Here is a 26,316-nt window from a genome sequence, read left to right as displayed (position 1 = left end):
TTCTGTACCCTTCTTTTCTCTTTCTGTGTCTCTCCTGCCTGTTTCTGCACTCCTGTTCCCTCTTTCTGCACCTTTCCTGTCTCTTTATGCACCTCTCTTGCCTCTTTCTGTAACTCTGTTGCTTCTTTCAGCAATTCTGTTGCCACTTTCTGCACTTCTCTTGCTTGTTTCTGTACCTCTGACTTAGAGGTAATTTTAACCCCCCGGCCTAACATGTACTAGGGCCTTACAGGGAACCTCATGCCAATCATAGGGATACCCCAACCCATAGTGTACCCTAGTGGATATAGGTGTTCTCAGTGTATTCTAAGTGTCTTTCAGGATAGCACTGCCTCTGGGAGTGGTTAGTCAGAGTCAGTAACCACCAGTACCAGTCAGTAAAAAGTTGGGGGCACAGGATGACTTTGCAACAAGGCCTCTTTCTGCACCTCTTTTGGTTCTTTCGGCAGATCTCTTGCTTCTTTCTGCACCTTTCTTCGTCTTTCTGGACGTATGTTGCCTCTTTCTGTATTTCTCTTACTTCTTTCTGTGCGTTTCTTCCTCTTTCTGCACATGTACTACCTCTGTAGGAATAGTTAGAAATTAGCATTAAAAAACCTTTGAAAATCACTGAAAAAAAACATAGGTTTCAGGGACATTATAGTTAGAAATTATCATTTAAAAAACCTTAGAAGTTCACCAAAAAAAACATAGGTTTTAGGGACATTATAGTTAGAGATTAGCATTTAAAAAACCTTAGAAATTCACTGAAAAAAACACGGGTTTCAGGGATAATATAGTTAGTTTGAAATTTCATTCGTGGAAAACCAGACAAATGTATTTGTTAGAGTTATTTGAGCTAAATATAACTTGTGTCCCCTCAATGCACTGCTGATGATGTCACATATTACATAATTCATGACACGGTCAGTGACATCACTGATGGAATCTAAAATGACATCACTGATGACATATCCACGTGATCATTTGATGCACCTCCTCATAACCTTTAATGCACCCACTCTAAAATACAGACTACCATTTTTGAAACCATAGACACACCAATACCAGTTACTACATACCCACTCATTGGTTCCTAGATCTATACACACATCCACTCATTCACACATTCATCACTCATCAATTCAGCACTATCATATGCACTCATACACCTATACAGACACTCTCACACCGCCACTCATCTATAGAGTTACTCACATACCTAGTCAGTCATGCAAAGAATCAATCACACTCACATTTACTCACCTATATAGTTATACACACACCACCTCACATATTCATACAGATACTAACACATACCTGTAGCCTGTAATTACAATTTCTATGGAAATTAACATGGAGAAAACACTTCTTGGGACCCACTTTTTTCTCAGCCCCAGCTTGATGAATCACCCCAAACTTTCAGGATAAGAGCTGACCTGAATATTATTATTAGCAAATCAAAAAACCCTTTTCCTATGGAAACTAGGTTCTAACTATAACTACCTACTGGCGACCACCAGTTGGTATAAGAAATAAATATATATATAAAACTTCCTTTCTCCTTATCCAAGGAAAACAGCATTTTGCAAGTTTTAATTTTTACAGCATACTCAACAGATGTGTTTCAGCTAGCACCTCGGCACGATCCGTCTTCGAAGAAGGGGCTAGCCGAAACACATCTGTTGAGTATGCTGTGAAAATTAAAACTTGAAAAATGACCCCCGGGAGTGCTATTTTCCTTGGATAAGTGGAAGGAGAAAGGAGCTTATATTGATTACGTGGGGACACACCCACGAGACAGGCACCCACCTGTGAGTGCTCCATGAGAGGTGTTTGGAGCTGTACTATATATATATATATATATAAATATGTATATATATATATATATATAGATAGATAGATAGATAGATAGATAGATAGATAGATAGATAGATAGATAGATAGATAGATAGATAGATAGATAGATAGATAGATATATTCAGCTGCATAAATAATTGACTAGCACTCACAGGAGAGTTAAACACTTTTTAGGATTTATTTGTACTTTCATTCAAAACCTGTTTCCTCAGTTTGCCTTCATGGCTGCCGAACACCACTTAGCAAAACCAATGTGTGGGACTCACTGATGTTAACAGGAGGGGTAGTTGGCCCCCAAGGACCCTTTGGAGGCAAGGGGAAGACATGCTTCTATTGGTATTGCACCAGGCAGTGTATTTGCACAGTGGTGGAGAAAGGGGGTGTGGCCTCTGACAACCTCTCAGCAATCCTGCTGTTTGAAACTTACTGACACTTAGCTTGCTGGGTGTGTGAGGACCCTAGTTCCACCACAGCGGGATCCCCCCACCCCTCCTTGTTTGTGCTCTTAAAACCTCCACACCATCACCCCCCCCTTTTGGTTGACGGTCATGCCACTTTTAATAAACTAGGCAGAATCCTTTAGAGGAACAGCATCCACATTTTCTTTATTAGGACTGCAGCACCATCAAGGAGGAGGAATGCAGAGCTGGAGAGAAGTTGTAAAGAAGCACCAGACTTTGCAGCAAAGAAGATCTCTTTTCATAGGTCAGAAGCTGCACAAAGGGTTCTGGGAGTTGTTTGAATAGAACTTCATCCAAGATTGCCCTTCACACTGTCCTGGACCACCAAATCACAGAGTCTGGGCCACCTGAAGGCATTAGGAGATCCAATGTGAAGAAGAATGTACATGCAGAGAAATCCACTAAAATGTTTCAAAGTTTTGAAACCTCCCCATTTCCAGCCTTCCCTATCTCACAGTGAGTGATATTCAAAAAAGATAGTGATGTATGTGTGTTTTGAAGACACATTTGCCTTTGTGCAAGTATCATTCACTATTTACTACACATTCATATTTCTACATGATCCGTAAAGGAGCAGTAGAGTGTTGTGCTTCTTGACTTCCACAAATATATTCCGGGGAGAAGCGTTATATAGTATACATTCTCACATAACTGCACATTAACGATTTGTATAATTTCCCATTGTTTCAATTATATTTGTTTTAGATTCACATCACCAAGTGAGATATATCATTAACGATTATTTTTGTAGTCTAAAACTATTTCGACTAAAATGTCTTAGATTACCTGCCATGGGTGGAAACCAGCAATATCTTTCCAGGTTCCATTAATGAGCGGATGCTGTGCTGCCCTTTCAAAATGTAGATAATGTAAAGCCCAAGCAGTGGCATAAACCGCATTGTAGACATTATAAGCTACTCGCAAATTAGCCACATCGTTGTAGTCATTCTGAAGGCTCCCCATACTCTCGTCTCCTGTGCACCACAGCGATGCATTATCCACAGCACTTATTTGTTTTTGCCCTGCCCACTTGCATCCAAAAGCTGCTTCCCAGAAAATTGGAAGAAACCCATTATCCATTGACCTTGAATGATGGACACTGTTGAGATGCTCTTCAAACCCTGGGATCTCACCATTGCGGCTTGCCAACCCAATGGAGCCTACAAGAACATCAGAGTAAATCCCCGTAGCTAATGGGGCAGATATAGACCAACCTTCTGTGGCAATCCATACCTTCCCAGTCACTTTCTGACTCATCATCTCATCTACTAAAGGACCAAGACCCGCATCACTGGAGAAGATGACAATGACCTTGGCTGTTGAGCTTTTCATCACCTGGATAATATGGAAAGCATTCCTGTTGGCTTGGCTCAGAATGATATTCTCAGAGAAGGCAATACAAACACCTGCCTTGTGCAGTTCCTCCTTCAAAATATGTGCACCTTGTTGGCCATAGTCATTATCTTCTACCAGCAAACCGATCCACGTCCAGCCAAAGTGTATTAACAACTGGGCCAATCCTCTGGACTGATAGTCATCATTGGGGATGGTGCGGAAAAATGAAGGAAATTGTTTACGATCACTCAGGAGTGGACTTGTTGAAACAAAACTAATCTGGAAAAAGAGCATACCGGAACAACAAAATATTTTATATCAGTTAACAAGAGGAATATAGTTAAAATACCTAAACAGCATGTATAAGAAAAATAAATGCTTTACAGGAAACATTTAATACACTATGTTTCTGTTACATCCTACCACGCCCCTGTCACTGAAAATAATGATGTTTTCACTTGACCCCACTTGGAGTGTGCAGACTAGTCTCTTTCATTTAGACACTTTGTATTGTTTGAAAATGCTTTTGTAGGAAGTTCTAACCCTTATGTTATGTGAAGAAACAATCAGTGTAAATACCTCTGCCCCAGGGATAACAAGTTTAAGGTAATTCTTCTGCATGGATTGCCTTTGGAGATAAATCCTCAAATGGCTATTGTTGTCAATCAAAAGTGGATCATTAATCATTGTGACTCTTAAAGGTAATCTATGTCCATTACAAAGGTAAGTAAGACTCATCATAGTATTTTCTGGCACTATTGAAACAGTACACAAGTACACAATTTCAAAATTATTTTTCAGGTATGACAGCTTCTTTTAAATAAAGGGTATGTGAAGTAAAGTGCTGCAGTGGTAGATGTGTAAAGTTTGCATCTCCACAAGATTCTGCAGAGTTGCAAAATCTGGCCACTTTTTTGAGGTTTGTCTTGAGCCAAAACATATTTTGCAAGAGAATTCCCATTCTTCAAAACATTAAGCTACCTGGATTTTAACACAATTTGAACATACTTGCCAACATTGTGAAGATGCTGAAGCTGATGAAGAAAAGTTTGTGAAGTTTGCAGAAGTCAATTTCAGCATTATCTTTGGTCCTCATTTAAACTTTGCTGTGTAGTCTGTTACATTTCTGGTGTAGTAGAGGTGCTGAAAGTCTTATCTTTGTTATTACTTCATATAAAAGAACCCTATAGTAGAAATCTATCAACAATTATTATACCCCACATGCTGCAACATTTGAACAAGGTGAATAGGACTTTCATTAATCGAATTTGCCTTGTTTTAATCGAGATTGTCTATCGGTTCTATCTTTAACACCTGGTGCAGCACCTACCAACAGTACTGTTTATTTACAAAATAAATTTTTTACTCTAAATCTTACCTGAGGAAACCTGTACAAGCCTAGTACTCGGGCCATGACAATAGAGCTTGAGGACCCAGCATCACCAATAACACCCATGAGTGGGAGCAACAACTGGCAGCTAAAGTTTGGAACAGGCTGTTTTCTCCCTGCCAGGATCCAAAAGGTGCCCTCAAGAGACCGCTGCATTACCCTACAGGAGTCATAGATACGGAATCCCAGAGTGGTATTTGGTAGGAAACTCGGGTTCTTGTTGATCTCCACAATAGCATAAACCATGGCCTGTAGGGATTTGTAATTCTGGAGACGAAACCTGAAATATTAATTGAGAGATCACATGCTTGCAGACTTTACAATTTTTAGTGGCTTGTGTAGCAGGTGACTGCAGCATACATATTCAACTTAGAGTAAAATAAGAGATAATTTGTTATTTCCATGTTGAGATAAATGCACTGGTTACTTATGGGCAAGAAGACAAAAGCTCGCCAAAGGCAACTGCCTGGTCAGAACACTGATGATCTTCACTCCTAAGCCAAGCAGGACTGGTTTCCTTTTCATCATTTTACTGAGATAAAAGGGCCAACCAATGCACACCATTCCCACAGACAACTAGACATGAACAGTGACAATCCTTCATCACCAAGCCAACCAGGACTCAGTCTCCCCTCCAGGTACTCTTCTGAGCTATCAAAGGAAGTCAATGCCCTTCTGCCCACAAGTGCACATCATAGAGCACAACGTGAGAAGACAGATGGCATTTTGCAAAGTTCAGTTGATCACAAACAAGCCTCCCTTCCCATCACTGCTCTGAAACAAAAAGGCAAATCAATATGAACCTGCCTCAAAGAAACTAATTCAGAACTGGATGCCCAACAACTACCCAACTTCCAACCAGGCTAATGCAAAATAATTCCTATTCTCAAAGAAAGCAAAGTAAAATTGAGCAGACATGAACCTTCATGATTTTACTCCCCTTCCCCCAAGCTAACAACCAACTTGAAATCCCTATGTTCTCTACCAACAAATAGCTCTCATTTAAGAAACAAACATCGAAGAAACATAATTCAGCATTGTATTATTTCTTACTGCAGAAAAAGTAAAAACTCTTACGATCCAAAACAAACAGTAGGGCAACAATTCACTCATTAGTCCTCTTCAACCCTTGGGTTACCCTACCCACTATTGCAGGTTGTCAGTGTGCACTAAGGCAAACAATCCCACATTACCCCTCTCGGCCTAAGTGCAAGATTGAGAAACGTTTCTGCCATTGTGCAGAGCCTTTGTACCCATCCCAGAGGTCTAGCCTGGGAAACGAGCAACCCCGCTCTATGAGAGCTCCAAGCGAGTTCTGGGGCAGCGACCTCCTCACAGGGATTAGTGTCTGCCTGATTAGGGGAACAAAACAAGGGACCTCGCCAGGTGTCATCTGTCATCTCCTTGTAACAGAATAGGCCCCTTGGAAAAAATTTGTTTCCTTGGCACTCCCCATTGAATCTTCCTGCCAGGGAACAAGAACAGCTAGGACTGTGTCTCTGCTCTGGAAGCAGTTTCCACATCTCATTTAGGACTTGAATACTCGGAGGTCTAAATGTAGGTTATATTGCAAATTAGCCTCTAGGAGCTTCAGGCAGGGAAAGGTAACTTTCTAAAGGTAGCTATTTCCACTTTTTATTCAAATTCCAATGTCACCAATGCATTCGGCTTTTTATGAACATTACAAAGAGTGCTATGATCATGTCTCTAGGTGTTTCATAGTCAAAGAGAGTATTATTACATGTAATATTGCATCCCATTGTTTCTATATGGAGTAGTCAACCTTGTTACGGTAAAATGTCTTTTGGAAGCTAGTCACTGTAAAGGAGATGATAAACATTAATTTTGAACAAGTTCAACCTTTACATTTCATGCACTCTGCTTTATAGGCCCTGATGCCTTCACAGGTGCATTCTATTGATTTTTGAAAAAGAAGATTTTGCCCTGTCAAAAGGTTTGGTTTTGGCAGGTCTAATTGCAATATTACACTGCTACAATCAAGCTAAAATGGTGAGCTTGAAACTAAGGGGGTCATTAAAATGGCGGGCGGACTTAGTCCGCCCGCCATCCTATTGGACAATGGGAACGCCCGCCATAAGGGCGGGGGTCCTGTGGGGGGTATTAGGATGTGCCTGCCACAGTGGCGGGCGAATCCAGCATTTTTAACATTGTCGCGGACGGTGCTCTCAGCACCGCCCGCCACAATGCTAAAAATGCATGTATGCATTTGCATACACAAAGCGGCAGGCACCGCGCGGTGCCGGCCGCTCTGTGTATGCAAATGCTGGGGGGTACCACGGGTACCCCCCGTATGCACCCCCCATCTCGCCCTCACTCCGCCTTCTCACTATGTTTTAGTGGAAACTGCATTGTTGTGCAAGGAAGCCCTTAAACAGCACTGCGAACAAAAGACACTCATGTTATGTATTTTCCATGCATTTGCATTACATTTTTACTTTAAATTTTGCCCCTAGGGTTACATTGTTATTGTGAATGGCATGTAATTATCCAAAGTGGAGCAATGGATCACTGACATAATATCGAGTTACAAAAATATCGAGGGACAAAATATCGAGTTTCTATCTTAATACAGGTAAGTACAAAAATATCGACTCTAAAATATCGACTGTAAATAATATAGACTGTCAAAATATTGTTTTTTTATATGTCTTTAAATTAAGTTAAAACTAATATAATGATAAATATATTTAATATAAACTTAGTTAAAATGATTAAATAAATGTAATATTAATAAATAATTAATGTAAATTACAAAAATATGTAACAAAAATAATAAATATATATATATATATATATAAATACATATTATTACCTAAACATATATAATATTTTTACCATAACAAAGCAAAATGGTTCAAATTTATTGTAACAACTATAGTAAATTCAACAGTAGAAAAACGCAGGATAGCGTAGGGGTAAAAAATACTATTCCCACTCCAGTGGGTGCAACAGTAGGGAAAACGCTGGATAGCGTAGGGGTAAAAATTACTATTCCCAGTCCAGTGGGTGCAACAGTAGGGAAAGCGCTGGATAGCGTAGAGGTAAAAATTACTATTCCCACTCCTGTGGGTGCAACAGTAGGCAAAGCGATGGTTAGCGTAGGGGTTAAAATTACTATTCCCACTCCAGTGGGTGCAACAGTAGGGAAAGCGTTGGATAGCGTAGGGGTAAAAATTACTATTCCCACTCCAGTGGGTGCAACAGTAGGGAAAGCGTTGGATAGCGTAGGGGTAAAAATTACTATTCCCACTCCAGTGGGTGCAACAGTAGGGAAAGCGTTGGATAGCTTAGGGGTAAAAATTACTATTCCCACTCCAGTGAGTGTAACAGTAGGGAAAGCGCTGGATAGCGTAGAGGTAAAAATTACTATTCCCACTCCAAAGAGTGCAACAGTAGGGAAAACATTGGATAGCGGAGGGATTAAAATTACTATTCCCACTCCAGTGGGTGCAACAGTAGGGAAAGCGTTGGATAGCGTAGGGGTAAAAATTACTATTCCCACTCCAGTGGGTGCAACAGTAGGGAAAGCGTTGGATAGCGTAGGGGTTAAAATTACTATTCCCACTCCAGTGGGTGCAACAGTAGGGAAAGCGTTGGATAGCGTAGGGGTAAAAATTACTATTCCCACTCCAGTGGGTGCAACAGTAGGGAAAGTGCTGGATAGCGTAGAGGTAAAAATTACTATTCCCACTCCAAAGAGTGTAACAGTAGGGAAAGCTCTGGATAGCATAGGGGTAAAAATTACTATTCCCACTCCGAAGAGTGCAACAGTAGGGAAAACATTGGATAGCGTAAGGGTTAAAATTACTATTCCCACTCCAGTGGGTGCAACAGTAGGGAAAGCGTTTGATAGCGTAGGGGTTAAAATGACTATTAATTAATTAACAATTTTAATTAATTTACATAATTAATTAATTATTATTAAATTACTTCCCACCCTATCCCCCTATAAACTCACAACCCACTACAGAAAATAATTTACTAAATATTAAATATTTATCAATTAAATATTTATAATTAATTACCAATTATATTTTAATTACCAATTAATAATTTATTAACAATTATTATTAATTTACATAATTCATTAATCATTATTAAATTACTTCCCACCCTATCCGCCTATAAACCCACAACCCGCTACAGAAAATAATTTACTAAATATTATTTATTTATCAATTAAATATTTATAATTAATTACCAATTATATTTTAATTAATTACCAATTAATAATTATTTAACAATTATTATTAATTTACATAATTAATTAATTATAATAAAATTACTTCACACCCTATTCCCCTATAAACCCACAACCCGCTACAGAAAATAATTTACTAAAAATTAATAATAATAAATTATTATTTTTTACAAATTATATTCTAATTATTTACCAATTAATAATTATTTAACAATTATTATTAATTTACATAATTAATTAATTATAATTAAATTACTTCCCACCCTATTCCCCTATAAACCCACAACCCGCTACAGATTTATATTACACAATTATTAAAAAATATTAAAAACTACCTTATTTTCGATTTTTTTTGGCTATATTCTATCTAGTCGATATTATGTCTAGTCTATATTTTTGATTCAATATTTTGGCTATTAATATCGATATTACTCGATATTTTTGTAGTCTATATTATGTCTGGACGATATTTTGGCTAGTCTATATTTTTTACTCGATATTTTGTCCAAACGATATTTTGGAATCGATATTATGTCTGTTTACCATGCAAAATACCTATTAGGGTTATGCCAATTTTCTCATGTTAGCAAGTGTAGAGTGCACAGTGTTCTACGGAAAGAAAAACAGATTGGAGAAAAAATCTTGTCATATCCTATAGCACCCATATCAGGCAGATTTCGCAGAGTTCTATGAGCAGGCAGAATTCGGCAAACCATGCTGCTGGAGCTGATTTTTAGTGACAGGAGCTTCTTCTACATTGTAAACTCAGTACAAACAGAACATCGTGATGTGCAAGAGGGCAATACTTCTTTCTCCGGCTTGAGTGGAATTTCTGCTTGAGTGGAAGCTTTCTCAACACGAACGGTCGTAACCTGGAAAAATAGGCTCATGTTAAGACATCCCACAAGGTGCCGTTCGAGCACCCAAAAGTTGCTCTAGGGGATGCAAAATCTCACTAGTGCTCACTAACTTAACGTTGGCAAGCAGTGGGCAAGAAAAACTTCAGCTGACAAAGTTTTGCCAGAACTCCAATTTACAAGCATAACACAGAGTAGTTAAAACTGTGCTAACTCCGTTAGTGGAGCAGAGTTTATCACCCAGCCCTAATCCTCACATATAGCACTTGAGCATCTGAACCAGGAGATTTCAGAAATATATGCTGGCAATTGCCAGATGAATCTTCACCAGCACATTGAAACGGAACTTGCATGTGATTGAAGTTGTCCCAATGGTTGCATCAAACAGGGGCAGCCCCATTACCTGAACCTAGGGAAAATTGAAAGCTATAATCCTTACAATGGTTCAAGCAAATATTTATGCAAGACATGAAATAAAAAATATAAACAAAAATTCAATTAGAAAATTGAAGAAAAAAATTTATACCAGTGCACAATTAAACAATATATATAACTTTTACTAAGACCATATAAAACAAATCAATCATCAAATAAAGGTGCTCACATAGTTACACAAAAAAACAGTATCAAAGGACAATTTAACTGTGTAAACGAAAAGAGAACAATGGCAAAGGCAAAAAAGTCTCACAGGACTGATAGAACAAAACACAAAACCAGGAAAGGCAATAAATGCACACTCCTGAATAGGTGCCAACGGTAAGCGTTTATGGTGTTTCAACCAGTATAAAGTTGTATTGTCATCATCAGGACAAAGAATACAATTAGCAGAGCATCCATCAAGAATTTTGTTAAAAAAGCTCATTCAGATTTATGTAGGCCCATAAATAAATTGTCGGCCTATTAATGAGCAAATCACATGTGGTCAGTTCCAAATAAGGGAGAAATCCAGTCCAAATAACTGTGGAAAAACAAAAAGTAGAAGGCATCAAAAAGATAACGGCCTTCACATGAAAGCCAGTATGGACACAATATTCAGCCCTGAACCAGAAATGTATATCCAAAACTACAGGCCAGCATCAATTTTGGCATCCGAAATTGATGCACACCCGTAGTTTCGGATATAATTCACAGGCCGAAAATTTATGGGCCTAAATAAATCTGATTGAGTTTTTTTTTACAAAATTTTTGGTTTTGGTCTTGGTTCTTTGCAGATTTGTATGCTGCAAAGGATCTTGATGACCCATTATTAAGAGATGATCAGGTCACAGTCACAGATCTACAATCCTTAGCTTGCTCAAAACCAGTATATCAGTTTATTTTAGCATTGAGGACAAAGCTAGAGCAAATGACCTTTTAAAACCAGCCAAGGCACCAGGTCCAATTAAATTCCAGGAGATCTATATTAGACAGAGCCACTTGGTTGGACACCATGCATCATTTTAAAGTCATATACAATAGCCTCAGGGGGTGGGATACCAGAATCATGGAGAGGAGCCGAAATGCCATGATGCATGTTTCCCTTCTAACTACAGGCAGATGAGTCTGATCCACAACCAAGAAGTGTTAGCATGACAAGTGCTGGACATATTGTTAAACTGGGCTGAATCTAATGATATTATGATTAGCCTCCAGGCTGGATTACAAACAACGATTAGTACCTGTGACCAAATTTTTAGATTTTCATCTTTACATTGGAAATATGTCACAGTACTCAAACAAACATTTTATGTGGCCTTTGAAGATCTCAGGACCACCTTTGATCGTATTCCACGTAATAATCTATGGCAGGTTTTGTCATCTATGGGTGTTCCTACCAATCTCATCCAGCTCATGATCAGACTCTATACTAAGAATTTTGCTCAGGTTCGATATGCCAGCCAGGGTGAATTAACTGAACGAATCCCTGTCAAGCATAGTGTCCAAAAGAGGTGCATTCTTGCACCTACTCTATAAATTCTATGAATGAATGGCGTAGTGGATTTACTGTTGAATTGTAAAAATGATTTCCCCCACCTTAGCAAGATTCCTATTATTTTATTCATGGATAACTCCTTACTTATTTTGAAAACCCCGATGGGGCTGTAAATTTTAATTGACAAGTTCCAAGTAGGTCAAGGGACCTCGAGCCTAATGTAAACAAAACAAAATATATGGTGTTTTGTTTAAATCTCTTTTATTGAATGTGTACACAATCAAAAGGAAAAACATTAACAATCACCAGGTAGTAAGCAATAAGAGGTAGATCTTAGCAGGCAAGATACAGTGTATATATCGTTAGTCTACAGTAGTGAGGCTATAAGATATGGTGCACAGAACATAGCCATAGGATACAGCACAAAAGACCAGTTGATTTCTGCATAATAGAAGGTATACTGGAGACCCCCACCCTAGGTTGTAACAACCGTATGAATCACAACAGACAGGGTTCTCATGGATATCTGTGGCTAAGCTATTCTGAGCTAAAACAGTCGCATTCCCTACAGACCTATACTGGGTAAAAGGTGCAGAGTACTAAGAACTACCAACAATAGGAGACTCCTAAGGAGTGAGTGTACTAAACATGTAAAAGCCCCTAGATAACACTATTACCTACCCCAGCAAGGGTAACCCGGCTTTGGGTTAAAACTGTAAGCCCTAGTAGACTGTAACACCTCATTAAGGTCTGTCCTTACCAACGGCTTATAAAGTTGCAAAATACTGCCAGAACCTAAAGGCCAGGGGAGCCACCCCCAGTTCTGCTGGCCTGTGAAGAAATGAAGAAAGCAAAGAACATATCCCCAATATCCAAAGACTTAGAGGGAGAAAAATGACAAAAAGAAAAGAAAAGAAAGAGAAGAAGAGGAGGGAAGAGAGGATTGTGCAGTGTCTCCTTGGTATAGAGAAGCCCTGGGACAGGGTGAGCAGGTTCCCTGGAATTGGGCCACATTCAGTCTCTTCAGAAGAAAGGGTAGGTATCCCCCCCTTCTATCCCGCTTCGTCCTCACAGGGTTCACCCCGTGTAAGTAAGGGGTCGGCAAAGAGTTGGAGGGCTCTCAAGTGAGGAGGAATTGATCGGGCATGTTCCAGTTTAGAGAGGTGTGAGACTAGGGGCTGCCAAGTGCGCTTTAATTTAGCATTGGTGTGTGTCAGTCTATGAGAGAGGAGCTCCATGGCCATGACATGCCATAGACAAGTGTGCCATACCAAGGACGTTGAGGTAAAAGCCTTCTTCCAATGAAGCGCTATAACCTATTTCGCTGCAGTAAGAATGTGAAAGATCAAGAGCAAGTCCGAGTGTGTCATGGATTTAAGGGACCTTGGACTGACTCCTAGAATCGTTATCCCCGGGTCAGTCGGTATAGGAAACCTCACCACTTCCCTAATGTGGCTTAGGATTTATTTCCCCAAAAATTTAATGAGTGGACAAAACCACCATATGTGCATGAATGAACCCTGGAAGGCCTGACAGCGCCAGCAGAGAGGAACAAAGCCGGAGAACATATTTTGCAGCCTAAGGTGGGTATAGTACCAAGGGGTCAAGATTTTATATGCCACCTCCTGCTATGCAACAGTTTTAAAATGTGTGGAATATCCCGCCATAATTGTTCCCACTGGTCAGGGAGAATATCTTTCTCAAGATCCCTCATCAAGTTGTGTTGGTAGGTGTGAGGGGCCCTGCATGTGAGTGTTGTAGAACCTTGTAAGTCTTGAATATCAGCCCTCGGGAGCCAATAAAAGATTGGACTAAGGTTTCAAAAGGAGTACATTGGCGTGTTGCGCCCTCAGTTTAGGAAGGGGTGTGGAGCCAGTGGTGAATATGAAAATATTCTAAGCGCGCTCTTTTAGGAAGGCTAAAGTCCTTCCTGCATTGCTCAAAGGAATTAAAAAGTCTCCCTTCAAAGCTATGATACGGAACTTACCAGCTGCCCATGCAGGAAAGGAGGCGGTGTGCAGGGTCGGGGGAAACTTCTGATTATGCGCCAGTGGTTTGTTGGGAGAGGCATAGGTAGTAAGTAGGGCTGGGTGGGAAATTCCGTTTCGCTCGCGGAATTTGCGGACTTTTGGTAATTTTGCGTTCCGTGGAGAAGGTAGAATTGACAAACATTCTGCAATCCGCAGTTTCGCAGTGTTTTTTGCATGTTCGCGCTTTCAAAATGCGTGTTCGCAAGATATTTCCCCCCAAGCACGCAAACAGCGCTCGCGAACAGGAAAAAAGCATCGCAAATGGGCAGAACAATCAAATCTGTGTGTTCGCTGAACTTTTGAGTGCTCGCGGATATTTTTTACCATTTTGCGGAGTTTTGCATAGTGCGACTATGCAAATTCCACCCACCCCTAGTGGTAAGGCCACAGGTCACTGCTATTCTGTCCCAGATCTCCAAAACTGTTTTTGTAGGGGTGGCAATATGAGCGCTATGGTGTCTGGCACCCCTCTGGAGCCAGGCTAGGTCCCACAGGGTGCGACAAGCCACAGCCCTGTCCATGTGGAACCAGTGCTTTATGCTTTCGCGAACCACCCACTCTGAAATATAGCGCAGGTGTGATGCCCAGTAGTAGACATGGAAGTCGGGGCATGCCAGCCCTCCCCTGTCTCGAGGTAGCATTAAGACTTTTGTAGAAAAGCACAAAATCCCCCACCCCAGATGAAGGTAGTAACATCCCGCTGTAAGCTCTGGATGTCCCTTTGGGGGATAGGCGTTGGGTGTACCTGAAAAAGGTAGAGCACCTGAGGAAGAAGTGAGATCATGACCGCATTAAGGTGACCCGAACAGGAGATGGGAAGCGATTTCCAACGACGGAGGTTATCCCGTACAGAATTTCTACAAGCAGGCCAACGCGCCTGTGTCCACAAGTCTAGTGTAGCCACGACATTAATGCCTAGGTAGCGGATAGATCATTGGGCCCATTGGAAGGGGATAGCGTCCCCAGGTCCTCTAGCTGTTGCAGGGGACGGTAAGGTTAAGCACCTGTGATTTAGCAAGATTGATTGTGAGCCCCGAGATCAATTCAAATTGGGAGAGTACATCAAGTAGCATGGGGAGGGAGCTCGTAGGGTCAGAGAGTGTCAAGAGGAGGTTATCGGCGAAGAGGGCGATCTTATGTTCAACCCCCCGAGCAGTAGGCCTCGTATATCCGCCGAATGACGGATGTCAATCGCCAGGGGCGACACAGCAAGGGCATAAAGAAGAGGTGACAATGGACACCCCTGGCGCGTGCCCTGATGAATGAGGAAGGGTGGGGTGAGGAGACCGTTGACTCTAATCCGCTCAGATGGCGCAGCAGATTTGCGCAGTCATGACTGGGTCCAGTCCTATCCGCTGTAGTACTGCCCTGAGAAAGGACCAGTCGACCCGGTAGAAAGCCTTCTCAGCATCAAGAAATAATTGTTGTTTAGGATGGGCTTGTCCAAAAATTATGCCATTCACACAGGTGGGGAAGAACTTGAGAGGGTGCATAGTTTTGATTACCTTGGGGTTAAGCTAAATGAGGGCTTTAAATGAACAGGACAAATCAATAGGGGTGCCGTGTTAATAGAACAGAGATCAAATGCAATTATTAGGTTACAAAAGCAAACAAGTTAATGTCATGTTTCACCTGCCCTAGAGGTCTTGCGCAAAAGCACAGGGTGCCGCACTGTACAGTGCCTAGATCTGGGGCAATGCAGATGTCCATTCACTAACCATCACCTAAATTAAATTTGCAAGATGGTCTCTGTCCCCAACAGCACCCTTTTAATTCCACTATACTTTAAATTGGGACTGAAGAGAATTAACAACCAGGCAGCGCTTAAGGCGCTAATGTACTGGGTTCGCCTCTGGTCTACACCAGAGTTAAGTGACTACAGAGATGGGCTCAAAGATCTACCTAACTGAATGGACCCAAAGACAGTTCCTTGACTCAAATTAATTTTACATTGGTTCCAAAGGTGGAACTTAACAGGTTATAGGATGCGCCAAATGTATTATCTCAAGCTGACATTATCAATTTGAGAACCTGCTACTGGGCACAAATACATGAAGGTTACATAAGAAATGGATCACATGAATCATTGACTAAAATGTATCTTGATTTTAAATTGGTCACTTACTTTGAAACATTTTTAGATTTTCGATTTCTTCCCCTAGCCAAAAGCTTGTATATTCGTTTCTGCTTAAGCATTGTCTTTGAGATCCTTTACTGATAAATGGAACAAGGACCTGGCCAAAAGCCTTTGTCCTGCTTCTGCTTTGGAGATCGAGACTGAGACACACATATTGTTTTTTGTTCAACGATGTCGTCGCAAATGGATTCGATCAATATGTCAGTCCTTGGACTTGTCAAGATATTTAGTGGCCCATAGAATTTAAAAAAGTGACCCGACCCCTGCTATTGTTTTTGCTATCAGTAAATTATTGCAAGCCGTTTTGCATAGGTGCACTAAAATTCTAAAGTAGATAGCATGTTCAAATATGCAGTATACTAAATTTTTATAATCACATTTATTGGATTACATATCTGCATGTTTAAAATGTTTTTTTTAATTTGATTGACGTTTTAATTCCCTGACAATCATAATATTTGTATTCAGTTTTTCAGTCAATTCTGTATCAATTGATTGCTTAGAGGAATTAAATGTGTACTCACTGAGATTTTATAGTATAGAAAAAATCTTAAACTGTCCTGTTGCTTTTGTCGTCCTAAGTGGTAAGAGCATGCCCAGACGTGGGTCCCTTGCTCACTGCGCCACTGGATTCAAGCTAGCCTAGCTGATGAGGGGTGATGCCCCAATACCAGTCCCAGGATGTTTAATTCCAGTCCAGGGAGGACTTGGCTTGGCAGTTCGGGCTGGAATGTTCCCATGAGGCACGTGTGAAGACTGATTTGCATACAGCTGGGTCTAAACTGAGGTGGCGTTGTGAGCAAAAGAACAATGGATTAAATCCAGATCTTCATAACTGGGGGTGAATGTTTGCATTGTTAAGCATTCCGTCCATCATTTGTTCCTTTTGCTTTTGTTTCCCTAAGTAAGAAGACATGGGTCCCTTGTTCACTGCATCACTGAATTCAAGCTAGCCTGGCTGATGAAGGGGTGATGCCCGGAAACCGGTCCGCGACTGCTTGCTTCCCATCCAGGGAGGACCAGGCTTGGCAGTTCGGGCTGGATTGTTCCCATGAGGCACAGGGTCAAGACTGATTTGCATTTGGGTGGGTTCAAACTTGGGTGGAGTGGTGAGCAAAAGATCTTTGTGATTGGGGATGAATGTTTGCATTGTTCAGCATTCCAGCCATTATTTGTTCCTTTTGCTTTTGTCGCCCTAAGTGGTAAGGGTATGCCCAGAAGCGGGTCCCTTGCTCACTGAGCCACTGGAGTCAAGCTATCCTCGCTGATGAGGGTTGAAGCCCCGAAACCGGTCCCAGGATGCTTGTTTCCAGTCTAGGGAGGACCTGGCTTGACATTTCAGGCTGGACTGTTCCAGTGAGGCACAGGGTCAAGACTGATCTGCATATGGCTGGGTCCAAAATGGGATGGTGTGAGAATGTTTACATAGTTCAGCATTCCTTCATCATTTGTTCTTTTTGTTTCTGTCACCCTAAGTTGGAAGGATATGCCAAGTCGTGGGTCTATTGCTCACTGCATCACGGGATTCAAGCTAGCCTGGCTGATGAGGGGTGATGCTCCGAATTTGGTCCAAGGATGCTTGTTTCTGGATACAGAGAGGACCTGGCTTTGCAGTTTGGGATGGACTATGAGCTACTATGAGACTTTTGGTCAAACTTTACCCTTTTGAATACCTGAAAAGTAGTAAAGTTAGACTTTTGATCTAAGTTAGACTTTTGGTCAACCTTTAATTTTGTGAATCAGGTCCTGAGGTTTGTAAGTAAACCTTTGCTTTTGGACTCCTTACAATTACGGTCTGTAAGCTGCTTAATTTTTAAAGGATTGGATATTGTCATTGAAATCCAAATACAAGTAGAATACTATACTGGCCTATACTGACTAGCACCATATCAACAGTTTCATTGCATTATATCTTATATGTCCTGGTGGTAAATAGATGCATCCTTGATTTATTAACACTTGCATATCTATGTTATACCCCTAGGAAGTCTCCCTTCATTTGCTTGCTTAACTAAAACCTGGTCATCAATTACAAGAATTCTTTCACAGATGAATCACAAAGAAAGCCATCATAGGCTGTTTCTGTCTCAGCCTAGCCACTATCAGTATAAGCGTGGGTCATTTCCCCCTTGCATTGACTGATGCATTTCCTCTTCAGACGACCGTCCCAGTTCCTTCCCATACTTCTTCCCTGCATAAACACCAGACAAGTTGACAAGAGGATGACCACACATACACACTTCCAGTTTTTCACAACTGGACCTCTTGCAATTAACATAGTGGCAAAAAACATATTTTGTGCCCCTATTCCTCTTCCCAGTTGGTAACCACCAATGGCCCATGAACCATAAACTTTTCTGATCTCCATCTATTCAGCTCCATCAAATATTTTCTGCAACCTCCCATGCCTATTAGTCATGTTTACACCCCTAGTCTAAATTTGTGGTTACACATTAACTTTGTATCTGCCCACTGTTACACAAACATCACAGCACACATTTAACACTTGCTTTCAACACCTTCAAATATTTATGATGTAAAGATATCTCTTCCACCTTTGTGCCCAAGGAGTCTTAAGTGACCTTTACCTTGCATTTAACACACCATCTTCAGAGTTCGTCAAATACATCATCCTGTGTCGCCAATATTCATCAGCAGGCTGTGAATAGCTTTGATTGACCATGCCACTGGAGTCACACTAGCCTGACTGATGAGGGATTATACCCCGAAACCGGTACCAGGATGCTAGTTTCCTGTCCAAGGAGGACCTGGCCTTGCAGATAGGGCTGGACTATTTCCATGGGGAGCTGGGACATGATTGATTAGCATATGGCTGGGTTTAAACTGGAATGGCATTTGTTGCAAAAACTTTGGATTTAGGCCCAGATCTGTGTACTAGGGTGAATGTTTGGTATTGCTCAGCATACCGTCCATCAATTTTTCTTTTTGCAAGATTTTGTTACAAATCACCTGACAAACTCTCAAGTCTAATCAGAATGCCTGGCCCAGTTATTCAATTATACCTTTAGGGCCTCGATTACAAGTGTCTGTTTATTTTGCAAACAGGCCGCAATTACACGAGATGCAATAAATTCAACAATCCTGAAGTTTTCTGCCTGGCAGTCAAACTGCTATCAGCAATTGGTAGATGGCAGGAGGCGGAGTGCTTCCAGCTGCGGTGCAGGAATGAGAATAGAGTTCAGAGGGATATAACAGATCTGCATAGCAATGATGGGGAGTGTAAATGTAATATAATGTAAATTGATACTTGTATAGCGCACTACTCACCCGCAAGGGTCTCAAGGCGCTTGTTCGAATACCGCTGTGGAACCCATCCTGGCTTTCCCTGTGAGGCGTCCACTCCTGGGCACCCCCAAGGTGGAGGCCAGGCATCCTTAGCGTTGTGGGGGCCGTTGTGGAGATTAAGCAAGCTATTGCCCAGAGTTGCAGAGTGGGACTCCATGATTGGAATAGGCACGAGGCAAGAATTATCAGGTCCGTGGAATTTTGAAACAAAGACCCGCCGAGGTGGGGAATTGAACCCTGGTCCCGGGCTAGACCTCTGCATCAGGGTCTGCCGCTCTAACCATTGAGCCACACTTCTCCACTAGGGACAGGCTGAAAATATACTGCAATCCCCACTAAAATGTATCTACAGTTTCACAAGGTGCACACTAGGTAAAACTAGACTTGATGTTTTCCAAGCTCATGGTTACTGAGTCCAGAACCACTGGGTTATTTGCAATTTCCCAGAGCGTAATGGCAGCCTTAGTAATTTTTTAGGGCTGCATAAATCCTGGGTGTTTTCTAACTAATCCTTCCACTACCTGCTACTGATTGCTCCTGGTCAATTGCTTATTACATCATCTGGAATCAACTTGATCTTTCAAATCCAACCCAAATAAATTTCAATCATACACAAGGGCCAACTTCACACACCGCTCTCCACAAGGAGAGCCTACCTCAACAAGCTACTCAAAGACCTGTTCAGAGAAAAATCCACCAAAACTAGCACACACCCTCTCGATTACTGCCACCTTACTCAATGTAAGGCCAGCAAATGCTGACTACCTACAAATTCCTTAGCTTCAACAACCAAATGCAGATATTTTCTGCATGACAAAAAAAATTCTAAATTACTTCTCCCAAAAGATTATGGACTTCCTTCACCTAAGAACAGTAGACAAATACACATTGGGGTATGAGTGGCAATAATCTTCATAGATACTCTCTCCTACCCCAAATCAGATATTAGATCTTACCCCATATTCAAATGCATGAACATGGCACTGGTTTCAAATCCTTTCATAATTATTTACCACCATAGTTACCTCCACGAGTGTGCTTTACAAATTTAAACACATATACAACATACAATCTACAGGCTGCCAAAACCCTCCAATAACATTGCGGAACACTTCTCTGAATATGCCACTCTCACCCAGATTCTAACTGCAAATATAATCTACTTAAGATATTTCAACAGGGACTGGAGAAAACAAAATTGTACCTCTATGGAGAACTAGATGATATTATTCGTTTTATGATATCAGTCAAAGATTTCCTATATGGACTCACAACAGAAGAAAGATTTGAGATCTCTACTTCACACAGTGGCAGCACTCCGAGGCAGTGCTGCGGGTGGTGGGGCAGGGTGGGGGGTAGTAGAGTCCAACATACGATGGATAGGAGTAAGGTAAGTAATTAAATAAATAACACTCTTTACCTTGCACACGCTGCATCGCCAACTCGGCGATGCAGCCCTCGCACAGTAAATTGTTTTATTAATTTACCTGGTTTTATTGTTATTAATAATTTACCTCGGACTTTTCAGGTTTTTGGTAAGTTTGAGGAGCCCTAGTTTTAGCCCTGTGGACAGTTTCATGCCGATAACTTCTTTGTAGAAACCTTTCTGTGATACATTGCTCTTCCAATGCATAATCAGAGTCAAGAGAACAGTTTATTTTAGCCCGCAAAAATTCCCCATAGGGAATAATTTCAATTTGTCTTTTGGGGTGACCAGAGTCTGCATGCAGAACAGAATTAGTGGACGTGGGTTTCCTGTACCGTTTGGAAACAAATCAACCTTCTTTAATATACAGCTCAACATCCAAGACGTAAATTCTTTCTCTGCTATACTACAAGGTCAAAGTCACATTAAAACGATTTGTATTCAAATATTCATGATACAAAATGAGCTCAGAGACAGTACTGTGCCAGATTAAAAACACAACGTCGATTTATCGAGGACAAAAAATCACCTTATCTGTACTGCCACATGCACTAGTCCAGGCATGCTCCCTCTCTTACACACCCATAAATGGGTTTACAATGGGGGTTACGGTGGGCATTCCACAACAACACCCACTGATTTTGATGCTACCCCATATTCACAATGACAGCGTAAATATGGGACAGCACCGATATTAAGACCAGTGAAAACCTGGTCTTAAACAGACGCAATGAGGAAAAAAAATTAATTTCTCCTTGTTTTTGCAGTTTCCATGTGTGCTGCGTTGTGCAGCACACATAGAAACAGCAAAAGGCCTTTGATTGTTTATGTGCAGGAAGGTGTCCCTTCCTGCACACAAACAATCAATAAAAAGATGACATTGTGCATCTTCTATGTGTGCCCTGCACGGTAAACAACCTTTACAATGCAGTCATTACAACACACTACCTTTACAATACAGTGATTACAATGCAACATCCTTACATCGCATGCCATTACAACGCATGTCACTGCAACGCATGTCATTACAATGCATGTCACTACAATGCATGCCATTACAATGCATTATAAGGTAAGTAATGGGGATTAGTAATTTTTAACCCTATACTATCCAACACTTACCCTACTGCTGCACTCACTGGATTGGGAATAGTAATTTTTACCACTACACTATCCAACACTTACCCTACTGTTGCACTCACTAGAGTGGCAATAGTAATTTTTACCCCTACACTATCCAACACTTACCCTACTGTTGCCCTAAAAGTAATATGCGTTGTAATGGTATGCATTGTAATGGTATGTGTTGTAATGACATGCGTTGTAAATGTAGTTTCTGAAAATGCTTTGTGATGGAATGCATTGTAAAAGCATGCGTTGTAATGGATGTTGCGATTGTAAATGTGTGTGTTGTAATGTCATACATTTGCCCTGCACATAAACAGTCTTCCCCTAAACGCAGATACCCTTGCACTATGGTGTAAGGAAGCCTACGTTGGAGCTAGGTTGCTAGTTTTAGTGCCAGCGCTGGGGGGAACGCAGGGCTGCAGCATTTTGTTGAAAATATGGTGCAGCCCTGGTTTCAGAAGTCGCGGAGCGTGGCGTTATGCCAAGGAGGCTAACGCCACGCTCCGCCACGCTCCGCCACTTCTTTAGTAAATATGCCCCTCGGTTTTACTAGAGACAGCAAACACCCAGTTTTCGAGCAGCTTTCTTAAAAGACCATCACATTTTGTGTCCTTCCTTCCTAAGAGAAGAAAATGATACAGGAACTGCAGCACACAAACTAACTAAGAAAATTCATTAACAGCCATTGTAGAAATTAACTAAGCACATTGAATGACACACACGTCATGGTATGTCCCATGAGCACTGCATTGCCCAAAAATGTTTACCTATGAATGTATTCGTAGTGTAAACAAATCCACTCGACCAGACATACTGCAGAATAACTACTTTTGGTTTTTTGGGCTCTCCTGCTGAAAAACCTTTGATGAAAAAACCATTGATGAAAAACACCCATCAAACCGTGGCAAATGGCGAATAAACCTGAAGACTCAATTTCATCTTTCAGGTACTATTACTAGGAAGCTGTTACCAGATGTCCATGCCCTCCCTGTGATGAACTATGACCACAGTATGGGCATGTTCTTTGGTTCTACAATTTCTTTGGGCTGATATGCTTAACCTTGCGATTGCCTGAAAATTTACCAGGTGGTTTCACTAGTTTAGGACATCCCTTCTCCATTGGACTAACTTGCCTAACAATACATTCTCCATGGAAGGGTGCTGCACCCGTTGTTTAATTTGTAAATCACATCAGTGCCAGAGCTCTTGTAAGGAGGCCACTGCAGCTTCCACCATCCATTGCTCCTACAACTGCTGCCAAAGACAGTACCAACACAACTATCCCCCCTCGAGCACAGAAAGACCATCACTCACACCTCGTCACCAGTAGACTCAACTACGACAATGCACTCTACGGCGGAATAAACAAAAACCTCACCCGCAGGCTATAAAACATCCAGTACACTGCCGCAAGACTGGTCCTCAACCTGCGAAGACACTGCCACATCTCCCAGCACCTGCGCACACTCCACTGGCTCCCCATCGAGGCTAGAATCACCTTCAAGATTCTCATCCATGCACACAAAGCCTTCCATGGCACCGGACTAGCATACCTGAACAGCCGACTCAAATTCCACGCACCCCAAAGGACCCTACGATCAGCCCAGCTCTCCTACACCGCGCCAGAAAGACCGGATCTGGAGGACGTTCCTTCTACTTCCTCACAGCCAGAGCCTGGAATACCCTGCCTCTCCACCTCAGACAGACATCACTCTTCATCTTCATGAGAAACCTCAAACCTTAGCTCTTCGACAGACCCCCTCGTTGATGGACTGGAACCTGCACCTCCCAGCCTTCGCAGCACCTTGAAACCCTTACGGTGAGTAGTCGTGCTTAACAACCACATGATTGATTGAACTGATAACCATCACACTCAAACAAGTGTGACAATTCAGACTTTTAACATCCATTAAAAATTATTAATACCTGCCGCCCAAGCAATTCTTATAGCTTTGTGTGGCACGTATTAGTCATTTTTTTAATGTATATTGAATTATTAAACAGCTGTGGTTGGGCTCCTCCCAAAATTTTGCAAACAGTTCGACCATACGCAGACTGTCACAAATGTTGGTGTTGACAAGAAAGCACCAGAAACCTCCCTCTCAAATTAAGCACTTGATGCGCCTGTCCTCAGCCCCTATTCATTCACCTCGCCTTCGACTCATGCATAAACTGACATGAGTTGCAGACATTTAATCGTCCGTAACTGCTCCGCTGCAGCAGAAGCGCGTCCTGCTGTTCCACTGCACAGAGCAGCAGCACAGTGCTTCCTGCACCACTACTCTCTGCTCTACGTCCAGCTCTGAGACAGTCGCTACTGGCCCACTTGGATGTATGACGTTACCACGCATACTTTTACCACGCATACCATTACAACGCGGTATTTACAACGCATACCGTTACAACGCATAGCGCTCTGAGGTGCTGGATAGTGGTAAGTATAATTTTATATTCCAAATCCAGTCCCCGTGGAAACTAGGGTAGGTGTTGGATATAAAATTAAACTTATTCCCTATCCTAGAGCGCCCCCAAGCGCAATGCGTTGTAATGGTATGCGTGGTAATGCCTGCGTTGTAAGTGTAGTGCGTGGTAAAAAATGTGTGCTAAACGTTGTATACCGGCCCACTTCTGTAGCTCGGCCCCGCCTTGCCAAAGTAGCTGCACCTGTGTGTGATGTGACTCACTGCTAGGATGTCAGCAGCAGAACATCACAAGCGTGCCCAGAGCCTCTCGTGGCTGGCTATAGGCTCACCTTCTGGGACACCGTGCCACTCCTGCCGCTGCACCCCAATATATATATATCAGTACCAACAGCTGGGACTTAAGAGACTGAAATATTTGCATGCACTGAGTGCCATGAGGGAGATTTGGACCACTGTCTGCTCTCCCTGCGCCAGTATTCACCATTCTCAGGGAGGAAGCTGCCCCTTTCGGCTTCTTACAGTGTCAGTGCGAGCGTGAGCTGTACAGACAGACATACAGTCCACTTTCTTCAATGTGAGGCATTGTTTACTGGTTCGCAAGATTGGCATTTTGCTGAATGCATGCTTTGCACAGGTAAAATAACGTTGAGCAGGGAGCTCGTAATTCTTTCGTTTCCTCTCTCCTCAAGTATTTCGATACAAAAGTTAAAAGTCTACCTTTGACCTTTATTTACCCTAGTACTAATATTATATAACGCTTCATTAACCTCTAAAAATACGAAAAAACACATTTGAAAATTACGAAAAATAAATACCGTTGGGGTGAAAAAGGCAAAGAATACCAGTGAAAGCTTTCCGCGCCGAGTTTTAATTAAAAGAGCGGAGAATGCTGCAAATAGTGTGTACCTCTGGCAGGTTACAGGCGCAGGCTCAACAGCGAACGTGGCCTCGCGGAATTCTGCGTCATCATGGAGCGGGAAGATGCCACCCAATAGGATGTCTCCTTCTTTAGTGACCCCGTTGACCTCTGGGGTGGGAAGCTGGCAGGAAGGACCCATCTTCTGGGCTACGGATGCAGGCATCAGGCAGTGGATGAGCAGGCAGAGTGACACCTTCTGAAAAATAAAACACAACCGATGCTTGTCCGCAGTCATTAGGTGAACACTGCACATCCTAAGCAGCTGGGTCTGTTTCCGATGACAAACGAGTTTGATTCAGTTCTTATGAAAGCATTATACGTGTTTGCTATTCTAAACTACACGGGGTGCTATGGCTTTGCACATCTGAGGGTGCTGTGTGACGATGGTCTTTTTAAGATGCCTTATTACTAGTATTAGGGTCGATGGAAGTGCTGTGACCTGGTCACTTTATTCGTTTCCCTGAAAAATTGATTCTGACATCACTGAAGTCAAATTGCTGCTAGCCCTTTAAAAGCACAGCCAGGGCTGGGTTGTGTATTGAAAACGCCAGGACCTTCAGATGCCAAAATGCATTCTAGAATGTGCCCTGTATATGTGCTCGGAGATGCTCCCCTCTCAGAAGATGCCTGTCCTTATATGAACACCATCCTTGCTGGGAGGGTTTCTGTAGGGGAAGGCACACGGGAGCAGAGCACCTGGTCCATAATTATGGTCATATCAAAAGGTTGTTTGTTAATTGGTCGTTGTGAGGCGGGCACTTTATTTTACAATTTCCAGCAGAAGATCATTCGAAGCCCAAGAGGCTCACACAGCCCAGGCACGCGAAGTTCAGCCCGATATGTCTCCCTCCGCAGCGGAGTTACGCATAATGTGGGTAGCAGTAAGTCAGAGGAGGTGGGAATACTCCCCATTTTAACATTTTGTGGAGCA

The 26,316-nt window shown here is 41.9% G+C and overlaps 1 protein-coding gene across 1 annotated transcript in view; it reads right to left on the bottom strand.

Annotated features, from left to right (window-relative positions):
- LOC147678511 (extracellular calcium-sensing receptor-like) overlaps window positions 1-25,620 on the bottom strand; it is a 104,725-nt gene extending 79,105 nt beyond the window's left edge. The window contains exons 1-3 of the mRNA XM_086945658.1: window positions 25,373-25,620; window positions 5,014-5,305; window positions 3,087-3,914 (exon numbers count right to left, since the gene is read on the bottom strand). Of these exons, the coding sequence (XP_086801784.1) occupies window positions 3,087-3,914; window positions 5,014-5,305; window positions 25,373-25,620 (1,368 nt within the window). The remainder of the gene's footprint in view (window positions 1-3,086; window positions 3,915-5,013; window positions 5,306-25,372) is intronic.
- Window positions 25,621-26,316: the final 696 nt, after the last annotated feature.

Source organism: Lissotriton vulgaris, chromosome 12 (assembly GCF_964263255.1).
Source record: "Lissotriton vulgaris chromosome 12, aLisVul1.2, whole genome shotgun sequence".
NCBI lineage: Eukaryota > Metazoa > Chordata > Amphibia > Caudata > Salamandridae > Lissotriton > Lissotriton vulgaris.
Note: the sequence above shows the minus strand (reverse complement) of the source record. Positions and strands in the feature narration are given on the sequence as shown.